Raw genomic sequence first — 26,017 nt, forward strand, 5'->3', positions numbered from 1 at the left:
GACCCAAATGCTAATGGTTCATGCGAACTGAGTGGAGGAGAGGCAGAGGCCATTTTGGAGCGATGCAACAGACCCCAGATAGCAGGGAACCTATGGATGATGGACACATAAGCCACTGACTGGAGCACACACAGTGATAGGACATCTGTCACCTATGCTTATTTAACCATTCATAAAACAGTGACTGGGAGTGGTGAAGATGCACACCCGTAATCCAGTGGTTTGTAGGCTGGGTTCGTCGATCACACCATGCATGAAGCACCATCTGCTGGATACGGAGCACGCATCTGGCATAAGTATGGTGGCATTTGAGAGTTATGCACTCGTGTGCATGGGTCTTCCGTGGTCACGACAGCTTCCTCCCACGTGGGAAAAAATCTATATATCTAAAATTGGTGAAACATTCTGAGTTTGGATAACTCGGGGCACCCCGCAGTGAGTTTTATTGATATTACAATTGTTAATCTAGGAAAGCCTTATTGACTCTCATGATTATTTTTCAGGAGTATGTATGTTCAACTTGTTTCGCACCATACATAGCCAACCGTGCTACATGGAGGTGCAGGAGGGTGACAACTGCTGTGTATATTCCAACGGAGCAATTTGAGAGTGCATTGATCGGCGTGTGTCAACGCAGCCACAGCGTGCTCGCACGTGTGCGTGTGTGAGCAGTAATGTAGCGGTTAGCGCACTGGGCTACAAACCTGGCGACCCGAGTTCGATTCCCGCTTATGGCCAACACTATTAACGATAATTTGAACCAGTCCTGGGCCTCCTCTAGGTCGACTCAGCCTCAAATGAGTAATTGGTGCTGTTTGAAAACATCGCCACGAGGGAAACAAAGGCGGCCGGGCGTGGTGTTCGCCACCCACTCCCTCGTGTGCTGTACTGGCCCTCATAAGGGCTGCTCGCTAACAGCACTTGCCCCAACAGTCTGTTAAGGCGAAACTAAGGTAAAACGGGGATCTTTGTCTTTGTCATGAGTCAGGCCTCGGCGGCCACGGCGGTGTTGTGCCATGGCGCTGCGGCGAGAAATGCCGGTCGGTGGGACGCACCGTCACAGGGGTTCACCGCGACGGCCGCCATGCTCCCCGCGATGCAGCCCGAGGCGAAGGAATGGTAGAAGGGCGCGCGCTCGCCCGGCGTAGTCACCCCGAGCGAGTTCAGGTTCGCGAAGAGCGGGAAGTAGATCATTGAGAAAGGGACGTCCCTGCACAGACACCACATGCCCCACTATCATTATCTAAGTATTAAACTCGGTATCCACCCATCAGCTTCGGTGGGGAATACTGCACAGGGTGGGTCAGTGTGTCAATGCATATTGCTCACTCACCACGCCAGGGTGGCTCAGCGTGTGGTACCGTTCATGTACCTCAGCAGGGTGGCCCCCAGGCCCTTGTAGAGGCCGGCGATGCCCTGTGCGCGCAGGAGGTCGCGTGTGATCTGCATGGCAGAGCGCGACGCCCCCAGTGGGGTCCCGCTCGAGAAGCCCCGGCTCGGTGGCACAGGCCCTGGCACGGGCCCCGGCACAGGCGGCTTCGCTCCACTTGCCGCCTCCCTCATTCCGGCGCTCCCCACGGACGCCGATCCAAACAGGCTTTTCTGCGCCACTGTGTCCGTCGCACGGCGTGCAATGCGAAAGGCAAGGAAGAGGCGTTGAAGCCGGTAAACGGCCACGTCTAATGGCAGAAATCAGATGCTGCAGTCTACATAGCTCCATTTTACAATGAAGCGGCAATGCTGCGGAGAGAGTTGCATTATGGGTCAGTGGCTCGGGTGAAAAATTGTCCCAAAGTAATGTCGCACGAAAACTCTGAGATTGGTTAAACGAGGTCACACAAATTCAGAGGAATTGCGAAGGACACCGCAGACAGTTTTGTTTTTTTCTTTCATGATAGGAACTCCTCAGGTAGAACTCTGCAAAGGAAAACAGATGCAAAAGTTTTGTGGGGATACTCGTCCTGGCCCGGCTTTTGCACAGAACCAACCCAGCCAGTATCTGGCCAGCATTTAACTTAAGCTTGGCTGATTGCACACCATCATGAAAGGAACAACGCCAATGTATTTGAAAAGGAAATTGATTCATTTTTGTATTGGACCACCTACAGGCATGAATCTGGTCCATCTCTCCATCTAGTTGAAAAGGAAAAAAGTGATAATTATGCCAAAGTATGATAGTAGGGATCATTTTGAATGTAACTAGGAAAACTAAATCAGATTTATGATTGGCCAATTAAAACTGCAATAACAAATGTAATTTACAGAAAGACTGCTTGCAAAAAGCAAGACTTAGCGACATGGTTAATTGTTCTCACCTAGGGAACATAAACCACAAGAGACTTGTGTTTAGCCTCACATTTCACTCTTGATCTCAGCCTATTCACCGGTCAATTCGTTCATTCTCATAGCTCACTCACCGATCCGTTCAGCCATCCCTCTCATGGCCAGCTAACCAAGACCCGTCCCTTCACCCCTACCTTAACTTGCATTAGCACCAGTTTGCCAAAGCCTCTCTGATCACTAGCCGATCTGTCTCATAGCCTGCTCATGCATGTTTTTAAAACCATGACCTCTATCTTACAAGTGTAGTGGGTGCAAAACTTGAGGAGACTTCTCTCTTCTGGAGGCAGCACGTTTATTTAACATTTACATAACACAAAGGGGTACGGCCCCTTCCACCCGATACACTAAGGAGGTATTTCCTCCGGACTATTCTACCCTCACACTGGTTACGCTCTAACCCTACCCTGGTTAAGCTCTGACCCTACACTGGTTAAGCTTTTATCCCGACCCTAGCCAGGGGTTCGGGTTCTGCCCTTTGGGCTCTTCGCAACAGGTCTTCCAGGTGGCAGCGCCAGGTCTCTGGGGTGGCTCATAGATCTTCAGGTAAACGACGACTGCCGGGCCCGTTCAGGGGACCGGCTTTTATACCGTTTTCTGGCTCACTCTGCCCCCAGCCACTCCTCCTTTCTGGAACCGTCTGGAGGGGCCTGGAGCGTGACGTTATCCCGCAGCCCCCCTCTTGGGGGTCTGGGGTCTGTACCCCTGGTCCCGAGCTACACTGGGGTTTATCTTGGCCTAACGGCCTCACTCATCTCCATCAGCTTCCCTTCTGCCCCCGGTTGGCTCAAGGCCGTTACTATAGGCCATAAGTAGTGGCAGTTACACACAACGTTCAATGATGCCACGACACAAGCGACCCAATGTAATTCATGTGACAGGGCTTTGTGGCACACACAGTTCCTCGAGCTGCATATTGAGCATTGTGGTCCAGTGTGCAGTGCAGGGACTTTCTGTGAAAAACTGGCACTACGATGACCGCCCCACTCTTCGATTTTTCTCACTCCGTTTGTCTAGCACCAGAACTTACAATGTACATCACAAAGCCATTAATCCACGTGGCCCCATCATCGGCAGGGCTATACTGTCAGCAGAGGGCGGTGCAGCATCACGCATCGTGGAAATGTACAGTAATGTGCTCCAATGTCTATTCTCTTCACCTTCACCAACCACCACTGACAGCATGGTAAAGTAAGGTCAAATAACCACACAATCCATCAGTGGTTTAGCAACAACTAAACATGTTTAGAAGCATGCGTTTAGAGTATTTGGCTGCTATAAATTTGCACAAGATAAGCAACTTCGATGAGCTATCATTTGTGGCCAACTCCCTTCTGAAAAGAGCTGTATAGCTCAGTGGGCCTCATCTGGTAAAAAAAAGAGTTTATACAATTTTTTTAAAGGCTGTACATGTGCATTGAATCCACATAATTGGAAGAAATGTCCCTGCTTTTGTTTATGAAGGGACCGAATGAATAAACCACGATCTTTTAGAGAAGCATTTTAAATGTTGGTATTTCAGTTGGGCTCACAAACTTGAAAGTATTGAATGAGACGGGATCGTTAGTGCTCTGAGCCACACAGCCACATCTGCGAACGAGCCACAATCCCAAATAATCGTGCGAGAGCAAGATGGTTTACTCCCTAATCGAAGATTAGTGCTGACGATTTAAAATCCGCCCACTCACATCTACACACTGCTTGCACATTTCCCGAGCATAATTGCCCACCTAAGGACAATTTAATGAACATTAACATCATAAAAAAATGTGTTACAATTCATGTTCCTATACTGCAGCACAAAAAAATTCTATCCCAATTTATGAACCTATTGCATTCTATAACTGTGGAACGTTCTGCTGATGGAAACTTTCCAGAAAAAATGTGCCTAAACTTTTGTTCCCGCCATTCTCCCGCACAGAATAGATGGAGAGTGTACTGTAAACCCTTCTGAGATGGTGAACAATCCAAAGTTAAAACAGGGCAAACAGATTCCACCAACTACATCACGATGCAATGGCCTGACACTAATCCTTGCCCAAAGATGGTGTTGACCAATTGTATTGTGATCCCACGCCACTCATGCAATGAGGCTATCCTGGTCCTGTGAGTTCTCACGCTCTCCCCCAACGCTCTCCCCCAACGCTCTCCCCCAGCACTCTCCTCCCTCCAACGCTCTCCTCCAACTCTCTCCTCCCACACATTCGCTCACCCATCTCTACCCTCCTTTTCAGGACTGCATCTAGAACACTTTCTGGGTACACACAAAGTTCCCGAACTCCACCATGCACCTTTACCAAACAGTCTCTGCACGCAATGGTGCTCAACGGCCAAATTATGTATTCAGTTTGTCAACTACTTTCCACGATAGCACAATAACAACTCTTGGCATTATTCTCCAAACCCCCTGCATTATACACATCGTTTAGCAAACACACGAGTCTGCATAAATCCGCTCCGTCCTATCTTGCCGATCAGTGCATACCGGTCTGAACAGACCCCACATCGACACCGTCTACAATCCGCAGCCCACAGTGATCTTCTGTACATATCACGTGTGAACTTTGTGTGGTGATACTGCTAATGCAGTTTCAGGGTCTCCGGCCCAAAGACCTGGAAGAAGTTAACAACTCACGGTCTGGGTTCCATCCCTGAGCCTGAGGCAGTTTTGCAAGAGACTTAAAACAGAGTTGTTCCTAAGAGCTTACTATGTGTGATGAGTGCGCATTTGTGATGGCCTGGACTAGGGCGCAATGGTAGCAAGATGTTAACTACCTCGCCTGGTATACAGGATGCCGCGGATTCCATCTGGACCCTGACGCCTGCATATTTGGAGTTTGCATGTTCTCCCCGTGGTGCCGTGGATTTTTCTCCGGGTACTCCGGTTTTTCCCTCTGCCTTTAGAAACACGCGTTTAGAGTATTTGGCTGCTATAAATTTCCACATGATAAGCCACTTCATTGGGATATCATTTGTGGCCAGGTCGCTTCTGAAAAAAAAACTATATACCTCAGTGTGCCTTACCTAGTAAAATAAAAAGAGTTTAGTTTTAGTTTAGTTCATAAGAGTACACGATAATAAATGCTCAGACTTACTTCCACGGGGTTCCCTCCAACTCACGTCTCTCAATGCCTAACCGATACCAATGCACGGAAGCCAGGCGAGAGGGACTCACCCAGGCGGCCAGCATCCTGCAGCTGAATCTTGAGCATCTCCATGGGTGTGGTGATGATCACTTGACACGTGCCGGCTCCGCAGCCCGCCAGCATCTCCCGGAACAGCGTCAACTTCTTCCTGCGTCACAGCGGCGCAACGCAGCACGCGGACGGCGCACGCTGTCAAAAACGCGGGATGGCACACCTCACAGCAGTAGCACCCTACACACTAAGATTATGCAAGACAATGCAATGGTCCTGGTAATTAATAGCAAACCGCGATGGAAATGTATCGCTGGATGAGAATGCGTAGCGGCACAAATAGGGCACAAAAGAACACCACTTCCATGATACGTGATTGCACTTTACACTACAATGTCGAACGATGAGGAAAGTAATGTCCCACTACACGCTTCTGCACAAGACAATACCACGATGCATGGACAGGTTGTCTTGCTGTCTTCAGCAGACACTGGTAACATATTTAATTGGCATCTAATGAAGAAGTGCATTTCCTGCGCATGTATATGATCTAATTGAACGTTATCAGGGCTGTACAAACTAGGCTATATGGCCCAAACCCAGAGCATGTGCTTATTTAATCTAGCCCACAGCCAGCATCACTCAATCTTACTCCGCACCTTTCAAATTAAATACATTGGGATTTAGGCAGCAGAATGCTTGAGTATTGTACATGTGTGTTTATACCTCTGTACATCTCGCTCATGACTCTTCTATATTTTCTCTCATTTTTGTCCCCTATGTCTTCTGAATAAGTCAATATCTGTCTTCTATTTTATATGAATATTTACGTCTTTCCAACCTCTCCATCTCGTCTCAAAATGCAACTCTCTTCTCTATCTATCTCTACTGAATAATCACTCTCCTCTTCCTACTGTTTCTTCTGAAAACATCTTATAGCTCTCCTTTCTGGCTCGATTGTGAATACAACTAGCTCCTATCTCTTATATCTTAATGCATGTTAAATCATCTATATCATATCTCTTATATTATGTATCTTATCTCAAATTATTCTGACAATCATATTTCCAGCTCATATATAGTCTGAATGCTGTTCTCTTCTATCTCTCTCTTATGACTGCATCTCTCCCATCATATGTCAATGCATATATCTCCTATAAATCTTATTTCGTAATTGCATGCGGTACACGTTTCATTTTAACACGTACGAGTTTTTTTTGGGTTAGATCGCGTAATTATATTTACATAATATTTACTTAAGTATATTTACATATTATGGAGGTATGTTGCATGTCTGTGGCCTGTGGCTATGAACACATCAGTCAATCTGGCCATCGGAAGGTTTAGACACCCCTGGATTAGGGACTGTAAGAAAGTGTAATCCCTAATTCCCACTGTGTCTCAAAAGTAGCACATGTGTCCAAGCCAGGGCTGAGGTGAGGAGGGAAGGCGAGCTGGGAACTTCCCCCTTGTGCCACTCACTCGCTGTGAAGATGAAAAGTCGCTCCCAGGAACACCACCAATCGTAAATTTTGCACAATTGAGGCCCTGTTTACAATCTCCTGGATAATCTGCTGAATGTTGAAGTCCAGTCCAGTATGTGAATATCACCTTTCAGGTTTGATGCTATATGAAAACAAATATAACTTTACCATAGCGGACTGTGGAATGTATAATATATCCCAGCAGTATTGGGGGAGTCTGCATTTCCTAATATAGATAAGGAGTGCACGCTCCTTGGAGCAAATCACAACACAATGTCACCATGCACGGTCACAGCGGGTGAATTTCTAAAAGTGAATAATGTATAAAACAATCATCCGAAGCTTCAATAAATTCCAATCGTGTCTATTTTATAAAAATATCAGAAGTTATTGTGCACAAGTAGGCATCAGTTGTGGGGTAGGTTGCGTGAATATTTTTTTACAGGTTATTTCGGTGAGACTTCATTGACAGTGGTGCACAAGCAGAAATACCCAAAAAAACTCACATTCGTCAATAACAATGGCCTCAAAAAATATCTAATTGGGGACGTTTCGGGCAATGGGCATTGTCAGTTCACAGCACTTAGAGAGGCCAGGGGTTAATTACAATGGGACACACAGCGCATCTACAAAATGGCATTTTTCGAAACTAAATTAACTAAAACTAAACAAGCTTAACGAAGTGACTCATCACGTGGAAATGTATAGCGGCCCAGTGCTCTAAACGCACGTTTATAAATGTGGAGGGAAAAAACCAGGAGACCCGGAGAAAAATCCACGCAATCACGGGGAGAGAGACATGCACACTCCAGATATAATGGTGTGAGGTTCAGGATCGAACCCACGACCTCCTGTATCCCACGTGAGGTAGTTAACATCTTGCCACCGTGGCACCCCGACACACCACTTTGCAACAGTTAGATTCTCACTTTAACATGCGCCAATAACACACGTGCAATAAACATGTCACAATAATTATTCTGAATACCACTTCTGTCAAACGTCATTTTCACCTGAAATGCGCATGCAGGAAGAGCACTGAAACTCATTTGCCTGGCCATCCTTCCTATTAGCGCCCTCTTGTGCTTGTTACAAGCGGTACAACCGAGGTAGTTTGCACAAGGCCCAAGATAATAACAGTTGCCATCTGCCTGCTAGACACATCGTTCACCTAGATGTGCCCTGTCTCCGGGATTAAACAGTAATTTCTGGTGATAGTTTAAGTGGAGAAACTGTGACATTTATTACTTTAAAACGTACGGTGCAAAAAACACGAACTTTTCGGGCCCTGCAGGTTAACCCAATGGCATTTACAACCAAATCCATATGAACACGGGCAACTAAGAAGTCGGCAGTCCCCGACCTGGCAGATCGGTGAGAAGGGAGCCCTGTGGCTCACTCATTATGCTTGTCGTCGACAGACACTGGCGGAGCTGCCAATGCAATCAGAGTTGCTAGGTGTAGGCCGTAGTGGCCAAAGCAGTGGAAAAGGCCCCTCATGATATAATTAAGCAACGGAACAGAAGTAAGTGTGCTAACTCTAGGAAGATAAGTTTACTGAGCATTCCAGGGAAAGTGTTTACCAAAGTTTTTTCTCAACAGGATAAACAAGTAGATGTAATCATCATGCAGGAAAGACCAGTGGGCTTGGAGCGAGGATGTTAAGGAGTCCTTATTTTTTACAAAAAAGCAAATACAGAAGAGTTTAGAAAGTGTAACTAATTATTGTATTTGTTTTGGAAAGTTTAAACAAGCATATGATTCTGTTAGGAGGGAAGGCAACTCTTTTGCTGGTACGGCACAGTCTAAGCAATGATGACACCCATGTTTGTGTGAGGTTAAAGTGGGAGACATGAGAGTGATTTGAGGAATCAGTGTTCTGCAGCAGAGTTGTAAATTGTCTCCCACTCTGTTCAACATCTCACTCGAGTATGTGTTCACTGCAACCAGCAGTACACCCAGGGGTCAAAATGGATCGCTTGCAACCGAGACAGTTTTGGTAGAATATGGACGATGCAGGTTTGCGAGCAGCACCTTCACTGGGGATGGACAATGAGGTGAACATTCCAAACACGCAGCTGCTGATGACAGCAATAAGGAATGGGCCTCGTGCACCTTTACGGGAGGTATCGGAAGTGAGATTATGGAGGTAGCAGAGGTTGGTGTATTGATACAATAATGATAATCTGCATAACACGTGGGATTGTAAGATTATGCTATTAAGGCAGGGGTTTTTTGCGTACTACATGCACCACTTTAGAAGATGCAGCAGAGTTCATTCTGTGGTATCGTTTTCATCCTCTGGCACTCAAACATAGCCCTAAGCCACCAGTAAACAATCCAAATTACTCTAATGGATTGCTTTACTGTTAAATTCCTACAAAGCTGTACTAGTTTTATTCACCAAAGATAATATTAGCTGAGTAAACCTCGAACTGGGATATGAGGCCCCATAAGGTATAGTACTTAAAATACAAATTTACATTCAGTGGTATAGCCTTTAAGCAGAAGCGTTCATTGGAGGCCCTTTCTACAACGGGGCCAATTTAGACGAAGTTACTGGATTGAGGGTCAGGGTGGTATGTTATGAAATGTGCAGCTGTGCACGTTTCCTGACAAAATCCCGTGAGCACAGTGCAAGACTGTGTGAGAGAGAACGCCACACTTGACTGTAGAGCTCCGTTTAGTCGAGGCCACCGTTTACTTTCATTTGAGGGGCGAGCCGGCGAGTGCACGTGCTTCGGGCCGAGCCGCATCCCGGGCGGGAGGCCAGAGGGCAGTGTCTCACCCACCCGTCTTTGCTGAGCATGTTCCTGAAGAAGTCATTGGCGGCGAGCTTGATGGCCTTCTCCGGCGTCACCAGGGTGAGGTTCACGGCCGCACCTAGGAAAAGGCAAAGGCGGGTGAGTTTCCTCACCACGGTGTCACAAACCACGTCTTGTGTGTGACCTCACCAGAGTGTCACACACCACGTTCTGTGTGACCTCACCAGAGTGTCACACACCACGTTCTGTGTGTGACCTCACCAGAGTGTCACACACCACGGTCTGTGTGTGACCTCACCACGATGTCACGCACCACGTTCTGTGTGACCTCACCAGAGTGTCACACACCACGTTCTGTGTGTGACCTCACCAGTGTCACACACCACGTTCTGTGTGTGACCTCACCAGAGTGTCACACACCACGTTCTGTGTGTGACCTCACCAGAGTGTCACACACCACGTTCCGTGTGTGACCTCACCAGTGTCACACACCACGTTCTGTGTGTGACCTCACCAGAGTGTCACACACCACGTTCTGTGTGTGACCTCACCAGAGTGTCACACACCACGTTCCGTGTGTGACCTCACCAGAGTGTCACACACCACGTTCTGTGTGTGACCTCACCAGAGTGTCACACACCACGTTCTGTGTGTGACCTCACCAGAGTGTCACACACCACGTTCTGTGTGTGACCTCACCAGAGTGTCACACACCACGTTCTGTGTGTGACCTCACCAGAGTGTCACACACCACGTTCTGTGTGTGACCTCACCAGAGTGTCACACACCACGGTCTGTGTGTGACCTCACCACGATGTCATGCACCACTTCCGGTGTGTGACCTCACCACGATGTCACACACCACGTTCTGTGTGTGACCTCACCAGAGTGTCACACACCACGTTCTGTGTGTGACCTCACCAGAGTGTCACACACCACGTTCTGTGTGTGACCTCACCAGAGTGTCACACACCACGTTCTGTGTGTGACCTCACCAGAGTGTCACACACCACGGTCTGTGTGTGACCTCACCACGATGTCATGCACCACTTCCGGTGTGTGACCTCACCACGATGTCACACACCACGTTCTGTGTGTGACCTCACCAGAGTGTCACACACCACGTTCTGTGTGTGACCTCACCAGAGTGTCACACACCACGGTCTGTGTGTGACCTCACCACGATGTCATGCACCACTTCCGGTGTGTGACCTCACCACGATGTCACACACCACGTTCTGTGTGTGACCTCACCAGAGTGTCACACACCACGTTCTGTGTGTGACCTCACCAGAGTGTCACACACCACGTTCTGTGTGTGACCTCACCAGAGTGTCACACACCACGGTCTGTGTGTGACCTCACCACGATGTCATGCACCACTTCCGGTGTGTGACCTCACCACGATGTCACACACCACGGTCTGTGTGTGACCTCACCAGAGTGTCACACACCACGTTCTGTGTGTGACCTCACCACGGTGTCACGGACCACTTCCGGTGTGTGACCTTACCACGGTGTCACGCAAACGTCTTGTGGGTAATTTAATTCATGCCAGGTTTTTATTTTGTAAAACTTTTTTGAATATTTACGACTATAATGAGCCAAGAATGTCTGTGTATCCCGCGCATGACGTCACTCACGTCGGCCAGCCCCCCTCATTAATACTCATGAACAGGTGACGTCCTCCACATGGATCCCCCCCCCTCATTAATAATCATGAGCGGGTGACGTCACTGCACATGTAGCACCCCCCCCCCCCTCATTAATAATGTAATATTAATTAGCGGGTGATGTCACTCCACATGGGGGGGGGCGAGGCGCCTCCCTCCTCCCCCCTCCTCAGCATCAACTTACAACCCTCACTACAAAGGCAGAACCCTCACGTCGCACGATCTCCGTAACACTATTGAGACATAGAAGTAAAAGGACGTCATGATGAACAAGGGATTATAACCTTTAAATGAATAAGTCTGTGTCACCGCAGCCTTACAAATTGCACACGAAGTGATGCAATGAATATCACGTTGCGCTCTGCTCTTCGCTTGCAAGTTTAAGATTTACTGAAATACACCCGTCCTTGGAAGGGCAAAGGCTTGTCCTTAAATACATTTCAAATCACTCCTATACACAATAACTATGCAATTAAAATAAGAAACACACGGTTTGCAGTCTCGAAAACCATTTGCAGTTGCACTTAACAAGCTAAGTGGAATTTTCCCTCATCATGTAAAGTAGTGCAGAGAACACTAATAATAATGTCTCATGCAACCCACTGCCACAGGCAATTTGAAAGGTTAATTACCATTAAACAATGTACATTTCTGTTATACAATATAGGCAGCTAAAATTTGTAGTGGTCGGGTCTGCTTGTAGCGCACAATACGACGGCTTAAATCTGTGGTGCTCTGGGAGTGAGGGCAGTGGGGCTTCATGAAACCCAAAAGAATGGCATGCATGGCGTTGCACAAGCACACGGGTAAAGAAGGAGAGGGACAGCAAATATTGGCTGGATCAACACGATTAAGGAAAGCCATCGAGCAAAGAGGGTGATGAGCGAAGGCAGCAGCCATGAAGCCAGTGCAAGGCGGAAGGGAACGAGGTGGAGAGATCTCATCGGACCCCATGATCTCTGAAAGATGACGGCAGGGAACAAGCGGAGGACACAATGGGCCCCCGTTGAAGCATGGGAGGATTCTCATGCCACTCACTCCCACACACGTCCACGCGGTGGATAAGCCTCGGTAGGCACATCTGCTTAACAGTCACCAATTGTAGTCGCTGTTTTATGTTTCACTTAGAAATGCAACACGAAATACTTTCATCGATGACACTCTGGCCCTGAAAGGAAAAGTAAGCGGAAAAGTTTTGGGAAATGGCGTTTCTTCATAGCACACATAGAGGCCATAGAGGTAGGCCTTCCGAATTATTTGTTGCATGGGCACCAATACCAACGAAGTCAGCCTATCATCTAATGGTTTGTTTAAAAATTATACCAAATGCCAATGTTAAATTATTACATGGCACCTCAGCAAATTGTGGGCAATAATACCTGTTACACATGGTTCATAGATGCTTCTATAATATCAGCCTTCATCCCATTAGCACCCTCTGCTGATAAGACAGAATAGAAAGGTGGAATTCTCACCACTGGGTTATAGAAAAGCACTGCTTCAATCTCTTGGAACACTGTGAATATAACCGACATGAGATACTGTATGGATGCATCACCTCACGCGTGAGAACAAGCCACCAACAATCGATATAAAGCGAGGCTTTCCATCGAAGTGGACCCCTCGAGAGGCACCTTGGTGGCGTTGATGCCTCAACTCAACCCTGCAACCAACAGCCTCTGCCGGCCCTGGTCCTAGAAAGGGCCGAGGACCGGTAAACTATAAACTATTTTTTTTATTTTGCCAGGTAAGGCACACTGAACTTTATAGCTCTTTTTCAGAAGCAACCTGGTCACAAATGATCGCCCAATGAAGTGGCTTATGTGGAAATTTATAGCAGCCAATTACTCGCACGATTCTAAATGTGGTGGAGTAAATCGTAGGACTCGAAGAGAAATCCATGCGACCACGGGGAGAATATGCAAACTCCCAAAAAATAGGTGCCAGGGTCGGGTTCGAACCCAAGACAGGCGAGGGAGTTAACATCTCACCACCGCAGCGCTCAACCAGCAGTGAGGCTCTGGGGGCTTAGACCCTCTCACTGTGTCCTTTCCACCATTTCCTCCCCACCATTTCCTCCCCCTACCCTCTGAAACTGGTGGAGTAGTGTGTGGGCAATTATATGTTTTCCTTGTTATCTTTTTCCAAAGTTTAAAGCAGGAAAGGGTTAGGTGATACGATTAGAGTTGGTTAGGTCAGTGCACTTCAGTCGGGTGAATGTTCATTTAATGGGAGGGAAATATGTTGAAAGATGTCATTTCGAGTTGCTTCTCTATGTTGTGCATGTTTGCAGAGTTTGAGCGACCAATAGTCATTGAACCGTGCCTGTATATTAAAGTATGGTTTATATGGTTAGGGAAAAAAACCTTCCAGTCCAAACTGTCCAAATATATAATTATGAATTATTAAACTAAAAAAGAACGTGCAACATGGGCGCTGCGCAATAAGTTTCCAAAATGTTTCCACCTCAAGTAATATGACCACTAGCTGCAATATATCGCAAGAGATCAGACTACATGAATTTTACATGGGAGGCAATGCGTAATCAATTAATATTTAAAAACATATGCACTTTCGAGTGAATTGAGCCTTAAGGTTACAGGCCTGCACGTGCACACAGTCCTACCAGAGTTGTATGTGTGTGGTGTTGGGACCACTCTGCGTGTGCGTGTGTGCATCAGATATAACTGCAGTCGACAGGAGTCGGAGCTGCTGCCTGCTTAAAGCCACTGCATTAATCGTCACACTTGTGCGTTTATTTTACGTGAGCATTCAATATGGACGCTGTAAAAGCAACATTAGGTGAACATTCGGTTTGGCTATCAGGTAAAGACAACCAGACATTCATCGAGATGTATTAGAAATTTGTGAGTGTGAAAATCTATTTATTCCATTACAGTATAAGACGTGGAACTTTAAAAGTCTACTAAACATATTCTTGGGTCTTTCGGTAAAGTCACGTAGATAGGTTCAAAGAAAATAACAAAAAACTATGACGTTTCGATCGCAACACGTTTCGATCGGGTCCTGGGTCCTGTCTGCGTCGCTGCTTTCGTCATCTCTTCGTCCCCGGCCATGTGGCTATCTTCAGCAAAACCGTCTCCGTCGACGTCGCTGCGCTAGTCGGACAGCTAGCGTAACGAAGCCGGAGATGGGGCTATGTGTTAGGATCGCCTATGTGTCGCTGCGTTACATAATGTATCGCCCAGTGTGCTCTTAATAAATAAGAAGCCTTCTACTCGACGTTTCTCGGAGGTCGCTCACTACACTCGTATGAGCTTGGGAAATAGAGACAATGGGAGGGAATTCTACAGTGGAGCAATGCAGGCAAAGAAGCAGAAAGGGCACCGTTGTGACCTGATTCAACAAGGCAACTCTTTTGCAGGAATGTGATAATATGATTATGTAGTGAACAGAAAACACACGTTAAATATTTTACGTGCAAATTGTATGACAAACCACAGACAAGAGGCAACGCAGCAGCCAGGTGGTGAGCTGGCACGAACAATCATTGCCCAAGCTCTGTGGTCCTCGATATATTTTGATGTTTTCAGCCAATTCATTAATATTTACAGATGATTGAGGAAACCGGAGCACCTGGAGAAAACCCAGGCATGCGAGGGGGCAACACTGTATCCCATACAGAAGGGACAGTTGATAATATATTAATACATTTAACATTGAGGAGTACATTAATTGCTTTAGCCGTGGCAGTGGTGAATGGCACCTTCTACAAACAGAATGAGGGTACCCCTATGGACTCCCCCTTGTCACCAGTGATAGCCAACATGTTCATGGAAAAGTTTGAATCAGACGCCATCCAGACATCCACCCTGCGTCCTTCCCTGTGGAAGAGGTATGTGGATGACACTTTCGTCATTTGGCCACATGGCCTCCCAGCATTGAACCACTTCTTGGACCACATCAATTCCAGACATCCATCCATCAGATTCACCATGGAAGTGGAGAAAGATGGTAAATTACCATTCTTAGATATTCTGTTTGAGAGGAGACCTGACGGATCCTTGGGACATTCTGTCTACAGGAAAGCCACCCACACAGATTCCTACTTGAAACCTGATTCCCACCACCACCCATCTCAAAATAATTATCTCATCATAAGGCTATACCACAGAGCTCATGACATTTCTGACCAACACCACCTAGCCAGTGAATTAAGACATGTACATCGGGCCCTCAGGATGAACGGATACTCTGACCGCACCATCCGCCAAGCTGTTTCTCCCACCATACAGAAACAGCCACTTGAAACTCCGATCAAAACTATCACGTTGCCATACATAGCAGGCGTGACCAAAAAGATCTCCAAAATTCTAAACAAACATAAGATCCAAGTCCGATTCAGTACAGTACATAAAATCCGTGATCTAATTCCATCTGTGAAAGATGTCATTCCTGACTTACAATACCCTGGAGTCTACAAACTGAGTTGCAGCTGTGGTGATTGTTACATTGGAGAAACGAAACGTCATATCTCTGATCATGTCCGCGAGCACAAGTCAGATCTGAAACACGGCAAAACTGATTCTTCCGCCGTTGCCGATCATTGCTACAACGCTGTGGGCTCTCATGAAATTGTCTTTTCCGAGACCAAGGTACTCTGCAAACCTCCTGGCTACCATCACAGGTTTGTACACGAAGCCATCCAAATATACAAACACAGACATAATTTCAACCGTGATGATGGGTACAAACTGAGTAATCATTATAAAAGATGTTATTAACCATACAAAAAATATTTAGCTACACATATTTGGACCATCTTATTTGACAGGCACTATTCTTCAGTTACCGTACAGTTTCTTCTTTTTTCACACACTGGGTTCCTGCTTTAAGTTTTACCACACATATTTGGCAAATCTAGAATTAATCCCAGCAACGTAGCAAAAGGGCTGTTTCATCTACATAACAAAGGCTCAGTACCATTTACAGCAGCCGCACCTTTACAGCAGCCGCACCTGAAACAACTTTTGGAACCTCCCAGTTCAACCAGTCTACACAACAAAGGCTCATTCCTAGCAGCGGCTTCAGCCGCACCAACCTCACAATAATAATAATACAAAACTCCGATCCAGGGGCCTGCCTTGGCTCCTCCCACCCTCAACCAGTATATATACAAGGACGGTTTTCTTGGAATTTCTCTTACTTGATACAGCAATCGTGCTGTGACGGTTTCACCTGAAGACGGAAGCTTGTGTTGCCTCCGAAACGTCGTGATTTTTATTTTACTTTTATTAATTCTAATAAAAAAATACCTACGTGACTTTACCGAAAAAAACCTAAGAATATGAATCCTTGCAGGCACCCCAAGACACATTCCCTGTGTAAACCAATCACACACAACATTCATTAAGCACAGTTATAACCAATTATCATGCACTCCCACATTTTAACCTGTGATCCTTGGTCTGCTTGAAAGATGACAAACACTGAGGTGTAGTAACAACTGAAGACTGTCGCCTGTTTGAAAGCAATGAAGGTCACACTCAATTTTATACTATATTAACTAACGTCGTGATTTAATTTATTTATTTTTATTTTATTTCTTCACCTACGTGACTTTACCGAAAGAACCAAAGAGTATTAACTAGTTACCAATTTGTTACTTAAATTCCATGAAAACAATTCTGAAATGCACTTACTGATGCTAGTCAATTAATTGATTATTAAGTAATTGTTAAGTTTGTGGTTTGAGTCCAATCCATCATTCATTCATTGATACCTTCATCATCATCTGCTTCGATTACTGTGAAAATCATTCCACCAGTCTCCATGTCCTCGCCCATAAACAAAACCAAGTTTCGTGGAGTCTGAGATCACTCCAGGGATTCAAAATACAATTTCAGGTGAAGTTTTAGACTGCCCTCACTGTATTCAAAACCTTCCATCGATTCACTCCTATCTACAACTGCCTTACTATCTCGCTCTACTGCTTTCCTTACTGCCATCAACTCCAGCAACCCATAACTTTTATCAGTCCCAGTCAGTCTAGAGTTGAAGCTTTCGTGACTGCGAGGATTCATATTCTTAGGTTTTTTCGGTAAAGTCACGTAGGTAAAACATTAAAATCTATAAAAGTTAAATAAAATAAAAATCACGACGTTTCAGAGGTTTATACACGAAGCCATACAAATATACAAACACGGACATAATTTCAACCGTGATGATGGTTACAAACTGAGTAATCATTGGAAAGATGTGATTAACCATGCAAAAAGGATTTAACTACACTTATTTGGCCAATCTTATTTGAGAGACAACTATCACAGGTTTACCATGTTTAATTGTTTCTCCTTTTCACACTATTGTTAGGTAGGCCAGGTTGAGTCACAAACCGTGCCTCTCCATAACAAGGGCTCACCCTCTTAAGCCTCACCTTACTTGTACTTGGCCCTTCCCCCCCTCTCCAACCATTATATAAACGGAGTGGTAGCTCCTGCAATCTCTCATTTACTTGATACAGCTGTCGTGGCTGTGACGGTTCCACCTGAAGACGGAAGCTTGTGTTGCCTCTGAAACGTCGTGATTTTTATTTTATTTAACTTTTATTAATTTTAATGTTTTACCTACGTGACTTTACAGAAAAAACCTAAGAATATGAATCCCAGTCAGTCACTGCTCAAAGAGAGGCCTCGCTTTTGTCCTCTGCTGCCTTCGTGGTCTGGAACTCTCTCGACCCTGTCCCCACTGCAGCCTCCCACAGCTCACTATAGGCATGAGACATTTCTCTTCTTTTCTTACACTCATTACACACACAAAGTGCTTTCCACAAATTAACCACAATACCTTCCTCATTTCGCCAAGGAGCATAAACCATCATGCGAACTCCGGTCATCCTCGCAGTGGCTTTTGGCTAACCATCGAACAAAGACGGTCACTGCATCGCAAGCTTTCATATGCGCTTCTGTGGCCGTCTGCAATGCTCTTCCATTATTCAAAAGCGACTGAAGCTATTCACTTTTAAATCATGTTAATTGAAAACTAATTTTAACAGAACTGCTTTTCATGCTTAGTTTGTTGACTTTTCCCCGCACGTCCGATTAGCAACGGTTGACGATGTTAAGTAGTTCAACATACGTACATACATGTCGAGGACTGAATGTTTGTGTCCATTGCATTCGTGCTCACCACAACAAACCGTAAATCCCACACTCCCCTACCCTCATCCCGCTCGCTTTTGTAAAGCATCTTGGGATGCAGTTGCATTGAGACGCTATAGAAATTGATGTTGTTGAACATTGAAACACAACACTCCCATACTTCCAGTCGAGAATAAAAACAATTCCCGTCTCATTTTATGCACAGAGCCCCTCCGCTTTGCCTCATTATATTCCCTGCTCCCATGGCCCTTTAACGTTGCATATCCCCCACAGCCTCTTTAAAAAGCAGTGGCAATTAGAGGATTTATAAAGCACAATTGTAATGTACAGGACTTTGAAAACCTGAAAACCCCACGGGTTGTTAGGCCTGTGTGCTGCCTGCCATGGTCGACACCGTGGAGACGAGCGAGAAGCAGGCGTGCCACGGCGCGTCAGGGCGGCCCTGCTGCTCGTAATCAGAGAACTCTGGCCCGAGTGTACAAGTCACTCCATTGCTGCGTGCCACCGCGGTGGTTGCTATTCATTATCACCATGGCTACGAGATGAAAACACGGTTACCTGGGGGAATGGGGTCCGCCCAGGGGGGTCACATTGCAAACGAGTTTGAAAATTCACCTTCGACACTGAAAAAATGCACATATGGTATCCACGCCATTCTCATGGCACAAAAGCTATCACACTCCTATGGCCTGTAAGATTTACTGAATATTTCGAAAATACAACAAAAAAATGCAGGTACTGTACACGGAAAGAGATTGTTTAAACTAAGTCCTGGCCAATAATGGCACAATCTTTTTTCGAATAAATTAATAGCAGCAGATTAATTATGAAAATGTTGATTTGTTGTCCACTCAATTGTCTGTTCAGAAGCAAAGTGGATCTCGTCCATTCCTTCTTTAAAGGAGTGAAGACAGCAGCAGCATAGTGTTTATGATGTGGTCGATGCTTTTGGATTCGTGGCCACACTCGCAGGTCGCCACAACTGAGTCGCAGACGTTATCTTGGGAGCAACACTATTTATTCTGCATTAACACGTAACACCACAATCTACACTCGGATCTCAAATGCCCATCTAACCACGCTACGGCTGAACTAGACACGGTTCGCTATCCCGGTCCGGACCACAAGCTGGGTCCCGGACCACGTTGCTAGTGGTTTCTTCTCCCCGACGTGGATCTTCCAACACCAACACTTGAAGAACCCCGAGCTCCTCACGGAGCCCTCGTTATATGCTCCTGGGCTGGGGCTGGCTCCGCCCTTAGCCCCGCCCACCTTCCAGGCTTCTCGAGCTCCTTCTCAAATGTTCCCGAGAGCTCTTCAGGACCACGTGACCGTCCCTCGGGCCCCCGTCCACCGGTGGCCCCCCTCCAGTATCGTCCAGTCACGTGACAACAGGTCAGCCAGAGTGTCATGCCCCAGAGTAACCCTGGCTGGCTGGCGCTCCCTCTCGCTCCCTCACTGGGAGCCGGTATCGCACACTGCTCACGGTGCGTGCGCGCTAACCAGCGCTCACCCAACCACCCCTAGGGTTGGTACTGCAGTCCGTAACTCGGGCTGCCCGCAATGACAACATTACCGGCCGTGACTTTGCAAGTCCCGGCACCATACAGGACAGTCACTACAATATCACCAGCAGAGGGAAAACTACAGACTAAGCAGCTTGCGTGTATCTGTCCTAGTGAGCATCTTAATTATACAACTGATCCATACAACAGTGGCCCTGATCGTGTCCCTAGCTATGCCAAGTGGGGATTGAGTGGCGGCAATTGTCTCAAGCGGAGCAGAGGAAGCCGTCTCTTGCTCAGTGCTGATTGGGTGATTCAGCTGGGTTGATTTAGCAAGTAAAACACGATTCTGAATGCTTCAGAAGTTGATGCTGAAGTTACTCTTGGCTCAAGCCTTCTTAGAATCTCAATAACCAATTTAAAAGTCAACAACAGATAAAACAATACCACTAAGTCAGCGGTGATGAGGAAAAGTTCTACACGTGAACGAGACTTAAAGTGGTCTCAATAAGGTGGTTATTTGTACTTCAGATTAATGTTGTTTTATAATCCACTGAGTTATCCACTGAATTGTAAAACTGAAGTGAATATATTTCAGCTGGTGACTGATGATAGTAAACTACCTTCATGCTAATCAGTGGCTGCCTTAATACACGTGAGAACAATGGAAAGAGAGGCAGGAAGAGGGCAGACCACATCGTATTATGTGATGGGAGTCTAATGTCAAGAGACTAATAAAAAATACTTTCAGTCTATTACTTAAAGTCTGCTCAGAGACGACTGTCAATCACTAATCTAAAAACCCATCGGAGGCAAGTCAATCTATAATTGAAACACCCCAACAGAAACCAGCGCATTAGTGTGGTGTTTAAAACATCATAACATATTTATAAAACCACTCCACTGAAGACCATTTTCATCTAAAGATCACACAGAAACATTAGCCACGAACACAGAAAACAACTATAAAGCTCAAACTAGCGAATACAAATTTACAAAAGTTTTGCCATTTTAGGAATGTGAGAAAGAAGAGACACGTGATAAAGATTACGAGCCAGGAGACACGGATGGAGAACGTTAGACGGAACTCGTCTCAGCTGGTGTTGGCATGATTGTGAGCAGCAATGATCATGGTGGTGGTGGTAGTACAGTACAACTCGTGGTAATGCACACGCGTGCTTCCGCTGGCCTTGTGAATCTTTCAGCAATACCAAGATGAGAATGGGCTTTGTAGTAATATTTAAAACTTTTGAACTTTTTTCCTTGCAATCATGAAACCAGAATCAAAATGATAAATTAATGTCCAAGTGTTCCTATAAGGTCATTTGGAAGAGGCTTTGGCTTTTGCACAATTGGGGTGAGATTCTGGACACATGTGGCCACATGTTGTTACAAGTTGAAGATATATTTGAAATAAAAAAAAAACATTCGAAGTCAGACCTGTGTCGTGCACTCTCTTCTTATTTGTTTACAGATGAGGAAATAATTAACCAGGAAAAAAAACGTCTTTTAGACAAACATTTGTCCAAGTTGCCAAGGGCATCAACCTGGTTGTGTCAGCAATAAATCAAACGTCACAGTCAAGTTCAGTGGTAGGAACCCGACACACTGAGAACAAAGAACCAAAGGGCACACGTCAATACTTGTCATAGCGGGGTTTAAAGGTGCCCCATAGCTCAATTAAACACAGAAGCTGCATCAAAAAGGTGACGTTTCATAGAGCAGGGTTAAGTGTTCCAATGAAGGCATTCCATATGCATTGCTTCACGTGTATATAACCATTGTCAAGGTACGCGGAACTCAGGCCAGTGCTGTAAAATAATATACACGTCAAACGTTTAGTTCTGTTGATTTTTATTGTTTTAAGATCTTTGTAATTTCTCCCCCAAATAATATCCAATTGTGCCCATGGTGTCAGTGCACACGCACTCCTGTGACGGAACAATCCCAGAAAGACGACGTCAAATAACTGCTTCTGAAGTCACTTCGACAGGCCTCTATCCACACGAGGATCATGTGCTTTTACATGCTCTGCAATGATTGTGCATCGCATGCCATTCAAACGGAATTGTTTAAATCTCAGAGCTGAAATATAAACATGAAGATCTAATGGTTGACCTTGCTGAGACGATCTACTCACTACAACTGAGAACCTGGTGAAATCACAACGAGCTGCCCAGATTCGAAACCAGCCCTTATCTGTAGAGGCTCGATGCCTTCATCCCTGAGCCACCCTAACCACCTCTTCTTCAATATGTTTTCAATATGTTTTTGAAAGGAAATATTTGGCACCGTTTAGAATAACCCACTGCTCACAAGACAAAGTGTGCTAAAATGTGTCAGGCAGATATAATATATTAACATACACGCCTTATGTTTAACTGCTTTAAAGTCTACTTGTTTAAGTAACACAATCATGGCATGGCTTTGAGGGCAATGAGCATCTTCAGCAAGGTGTGGCTGAAGATGCTCATCTTGTGGATGGTTGCAGAAAAGGCAATCATCCACGAAATAATTTCACTGCAGGAGCAGCTACAGTGAGGGAAAAAAGTATTTGATCCCCTGCTGATTTTGTATGTTTGCCCACTGACAAAGAAATGATCAGTCTATAATTTTAATGGTAGGTTTCTTTGAACAATGAGAGACAGAATAACAACAAAATCCTCAAAAACGCATGTCAAAAATGTTATAAATTGATTTGCATTTCAATGAGGGAAATAAGAATTTGACCCCTCTGCAAAACATGATTTAGTACTTGGTGGCAATCACAGAGGTCAGACGTTTCTTGTAGTTAGCCACCAGGTTTGCACACATCTCAGGAGAGATTTTGTCCCACTCCTCTTTGCAGGTCTTCTCCAAGTCATTAAGGTTTCGAGGCTGACGTTTGGCAACTCGAACCTTCAGCTCCCTCCACAGATTTTATATGGGATTAAGGTCTGGAGACTGGCTAGGCCACACCAGGACCTTAATGTTCTTCTTCCTGAGCCACTCCTTTGTTGCCCTTGGCCGTGTGTTTTGGGTTATTGTCATGCTGGAATACCAATCCACGACCCATTTTCAATGCCCTGGCTGAGGGAAGGAGCTTCTCACCCAAGATTTGACGGTACATGGCCCCATCCATCGCCCCTTTGATGCGGTGAAGTTGTCCTGTCCCCTTAGCAGAAAAACACCCCCAAAGCATAATGTTTCCACCTCCATGTTTGACGGTGGGGATGGTGTTCTTGGGGTCATAGGCAGCATTCCTCCTCCTCCTCCTCCAAACACGGCGAGTTGAGTTGATGCCAAAAAGCTCCATTTTGGTCTCATCTGACCACAACACTTTCACCCAGTTGTCCTCTGAATCATTCAGATGTGCATTGGCAAACTTCAGACGGGCATGTATATGTGCTTTCTTGAGCAGGGGGACTTTGCGGGCGCTGCAGGATTTCAGTTCTTTATGGCGTAGTGTGTTACCAACTGTTTTCTTGGTGACTATGGTCCCAGCTGCCTTGAGATCATTGACAAGATCCTCCCGTATAGTTCTGGGCTGATTCCTCACCGTTCTCATGATGATTGCAACTCCACCAAGTTGCTTGGCGATGGTCTTGTAGCCCATTCCAGCCTTGTGTAGGTCTACAATCTTGTCCCTGACAGCCTTGGAGAGCTCTTTGGTCTTGGCCATGGTGGAGAGTTTGGAATCTGATTGATTGATTGCTTCTGTGAACAGGTGTCTTTTATACAGGTAACAAGCTGAGATTAGGAGTACTCCCTTTAAGAGTGTGCTCCTAATCTCAGCTCATTACCTGTATAAAAGACACCTGGGAGCCAGACATCTTTCTGATTGAGAGGCGGTCAAATACTTATTTCCCTCATTGAAATGCAAATAAATTTATAGCATTTTTGACATGCGTTTTTCTGGATTTTTTTGTTGTTATTCTGTCTCTCACTGTTCAAAGAAACCTATCATTAAAATTATAGACTGATTATTTCTTTGTCAGTGGGCAAACGTACAAAATCAGCAGGGGATCAAATACTTTTTCCCTCACTGTGTAATAAACGACTCGGTCAGGCTTTCTTGGTCTCCGTTGTGTCGTTTATTAGGTTCTTCGTACCGCACCCCTCCGCGCACGCTCCGTGTGGGCCGCTCTCCGCTGGTGGCCGCTCCGCTCCCTCTCTCCGTGTGCCCCGCACACGCGCCAGCCACACCGCTCGCTCCGTGTGCCCCGCACACTCCGCTAGTCACTTCCTAGCTACGTGTGCCCCGCACACTCGGCTAGTCCTCACACCACTCTAGCCCCGTCGCCGCACACCACGTGGCAGATGGCGCCTTTGCTCCCGTTCCGCCCAGCGTGGCTCCCCCCTATTCTCACTCCATTCCAAAACTCCCGATCTCTTCCGGCTCTCTCCCTATATCCTTCCCATCACGTGACCCTGACTCCTCCTTCCCGTACTGCCCCCGTTTCCCATTGGAGCCGAGATGAGCAGTGGCTCCTCCCACATGCTCCGTCGACCCGGCTCCGCCCCCCAATGCTCCGGCCCGCGTGATTGGCGCGGAGGCCAACAACCACCCCGTTTATGCTCGCATTACAACTGTATAACCCATTGCCTCAAATGTAAAGTTCTGCATGAATGCTGATTTATAAGTACTCATTGCACTTGTGTGTGCATATTCTCAGGCTGGATTCAAGCTGTAATAATAAGATATATATATACTCTTTGGTTCTTTCGGTAAAGTCACGTAGGACGACCACTTGTGTTGCGATCGAAACGTTGTGATATTTTTTTTATACCTACGTGACTTTACCGAAAGAACCAAAGAGTATTGATTCCTGCAGTCAGGAAAGCTTCAAATCAAGATATATATAGATGCTATTTTTATGTATTGCATCGCTGGAAAATTGTGTAGGTGGTCCAGCAAAAAGACCCCAGTTTTTAGCAATTACCGTTGATAAGATTGCTCCGTCAGTCTCGTGATTAAAGACCCGGGCATTAACATGCTGCTGGATTCGTTGACGTGCCCCAGACCTGTCAATAATACTCCAGCAGAAAACACGCTGTATTTGTATTAAGGGCTGAAAGTTGTGAGGAGAAGCACTTTGAACCCAGCCCCGAGCACAACGTTTGAGTGGCAATGACATGCGCTGGTAGACACATACCTCGGTACATCCCAAAGTATCCATCCGATCGCACGGTCTTGATGAGACAATCAAACCTGCAATGCCACACACCAGGCAATTAGACAACGGTGAGTAGGCCACTCCATGCGGGCCACAGGTCCCACAGTGTCTCGCCGAGTCCAAAAGCAACGTGACTCCAGCATGTGTGGGATTTGGCCTCTGAGCCTCCTTGCTTGAGAACGCAGCACCAGTCAAATTAACCTAAATGGTGAAGGGGAAACTGCAGGGATGGGGGCGTTTAGTTTAAAGTGAATTGATAATTATTTAATTTCTGCCCATAGTGGGTGAAAACTAAGATTATTCAGGGTTGATTAACCCCAGATTACACCACTCTAGGTGAGTCAAGCAATTTTCACAAGTTATAGCTGTGGTAGTTTGATTGTTTTTTCTTGTTTTTTATTATCTCATTTGTATTGTTTCTCATGCTTTCCTCCAGTCCTGCTTGCTCCATTAGCCTACACTGTCCCCTCAATCCTGCACGTGCGGGCGACAGAGTTGTGCGTGTGTGGGGCGCGTCTCCCCGGGGCCCGTGCGAGCGTGTGGAGTGCCTCACAGAAGGATACGGCCTCGGCCACTCTCACGCTCATGCATCCACCAAGAGCACGATCAACGACGGCTTTATTTAGTCTAAGAAAATCGTCCTTGACCGATGCATTACACAGCCATCAAGTATAAACGTCGTGCACCCCCTTCATTAATTAATTACTATGGTTTTTGGCAGTAACAAGTGGACAAATCAAATGTTCAATCCGAAGGTGGAAAGTGCATGTTATTTGCACCACATGTAACGCTGCAGTTTTATGTGTGGTCAGTAGTTAAGATGTTGAATATGCAAT

At 46.0% G+C, this 26,017-nt stretch overlaps 1 protein-coding gene across 1 annotated transcript in view; it reads right to left on the reverse strand.

The window, feature by feature from the left end:
• The window catches only part of LOC133351461 (mitochondrial glutamate carrier 1-like), a 100,435-nt gene that overhangs the window by 16,905 nt on the left and 57,513 nt on the right, over nt 1-26,017 (reverse strand). The window contains exons 4-8 of the mRNA XM_061566688.1: nt 25,161-25,216; nt 9,754-9,844; nt 5,516-5,634; nt 1,373-1,610; nt 1,056-1,210 (exon numbers count right to left, since the gene is read on the reverse strand). Coding sequence (XP_061422672.1) covers nt 1,056-1,210; nt 1,373-1,610; nt 5,516-5,634; nt 9,754-9,844; nt 25,161-25,216 — 659 coding nt within the window. The remainder of the gene's footprint in view (nt 1-1,055; nt 1,211-1,372; nt 1,611-5,515; nt 5,635-9,753; nt 9,845-25,160; nt 25,217-26,017) is intronic.

This window comes from Lethenteron reissneri, chromosome 37 (assembly GCF_015708825.2).
Source record: "Lethenteron reissneri isolate LAM-NWPU_2019-01 chromosome 37, ASM1570882v1, whole genome shotgun sequence".
NCBI classification, from domain to species: Eukaryota; Metazoa; Chordata; class Hyperoartia; order Petromyzontiformes; family Petromyzontidae; genus Lethenteron; species Lethenteron reissneri.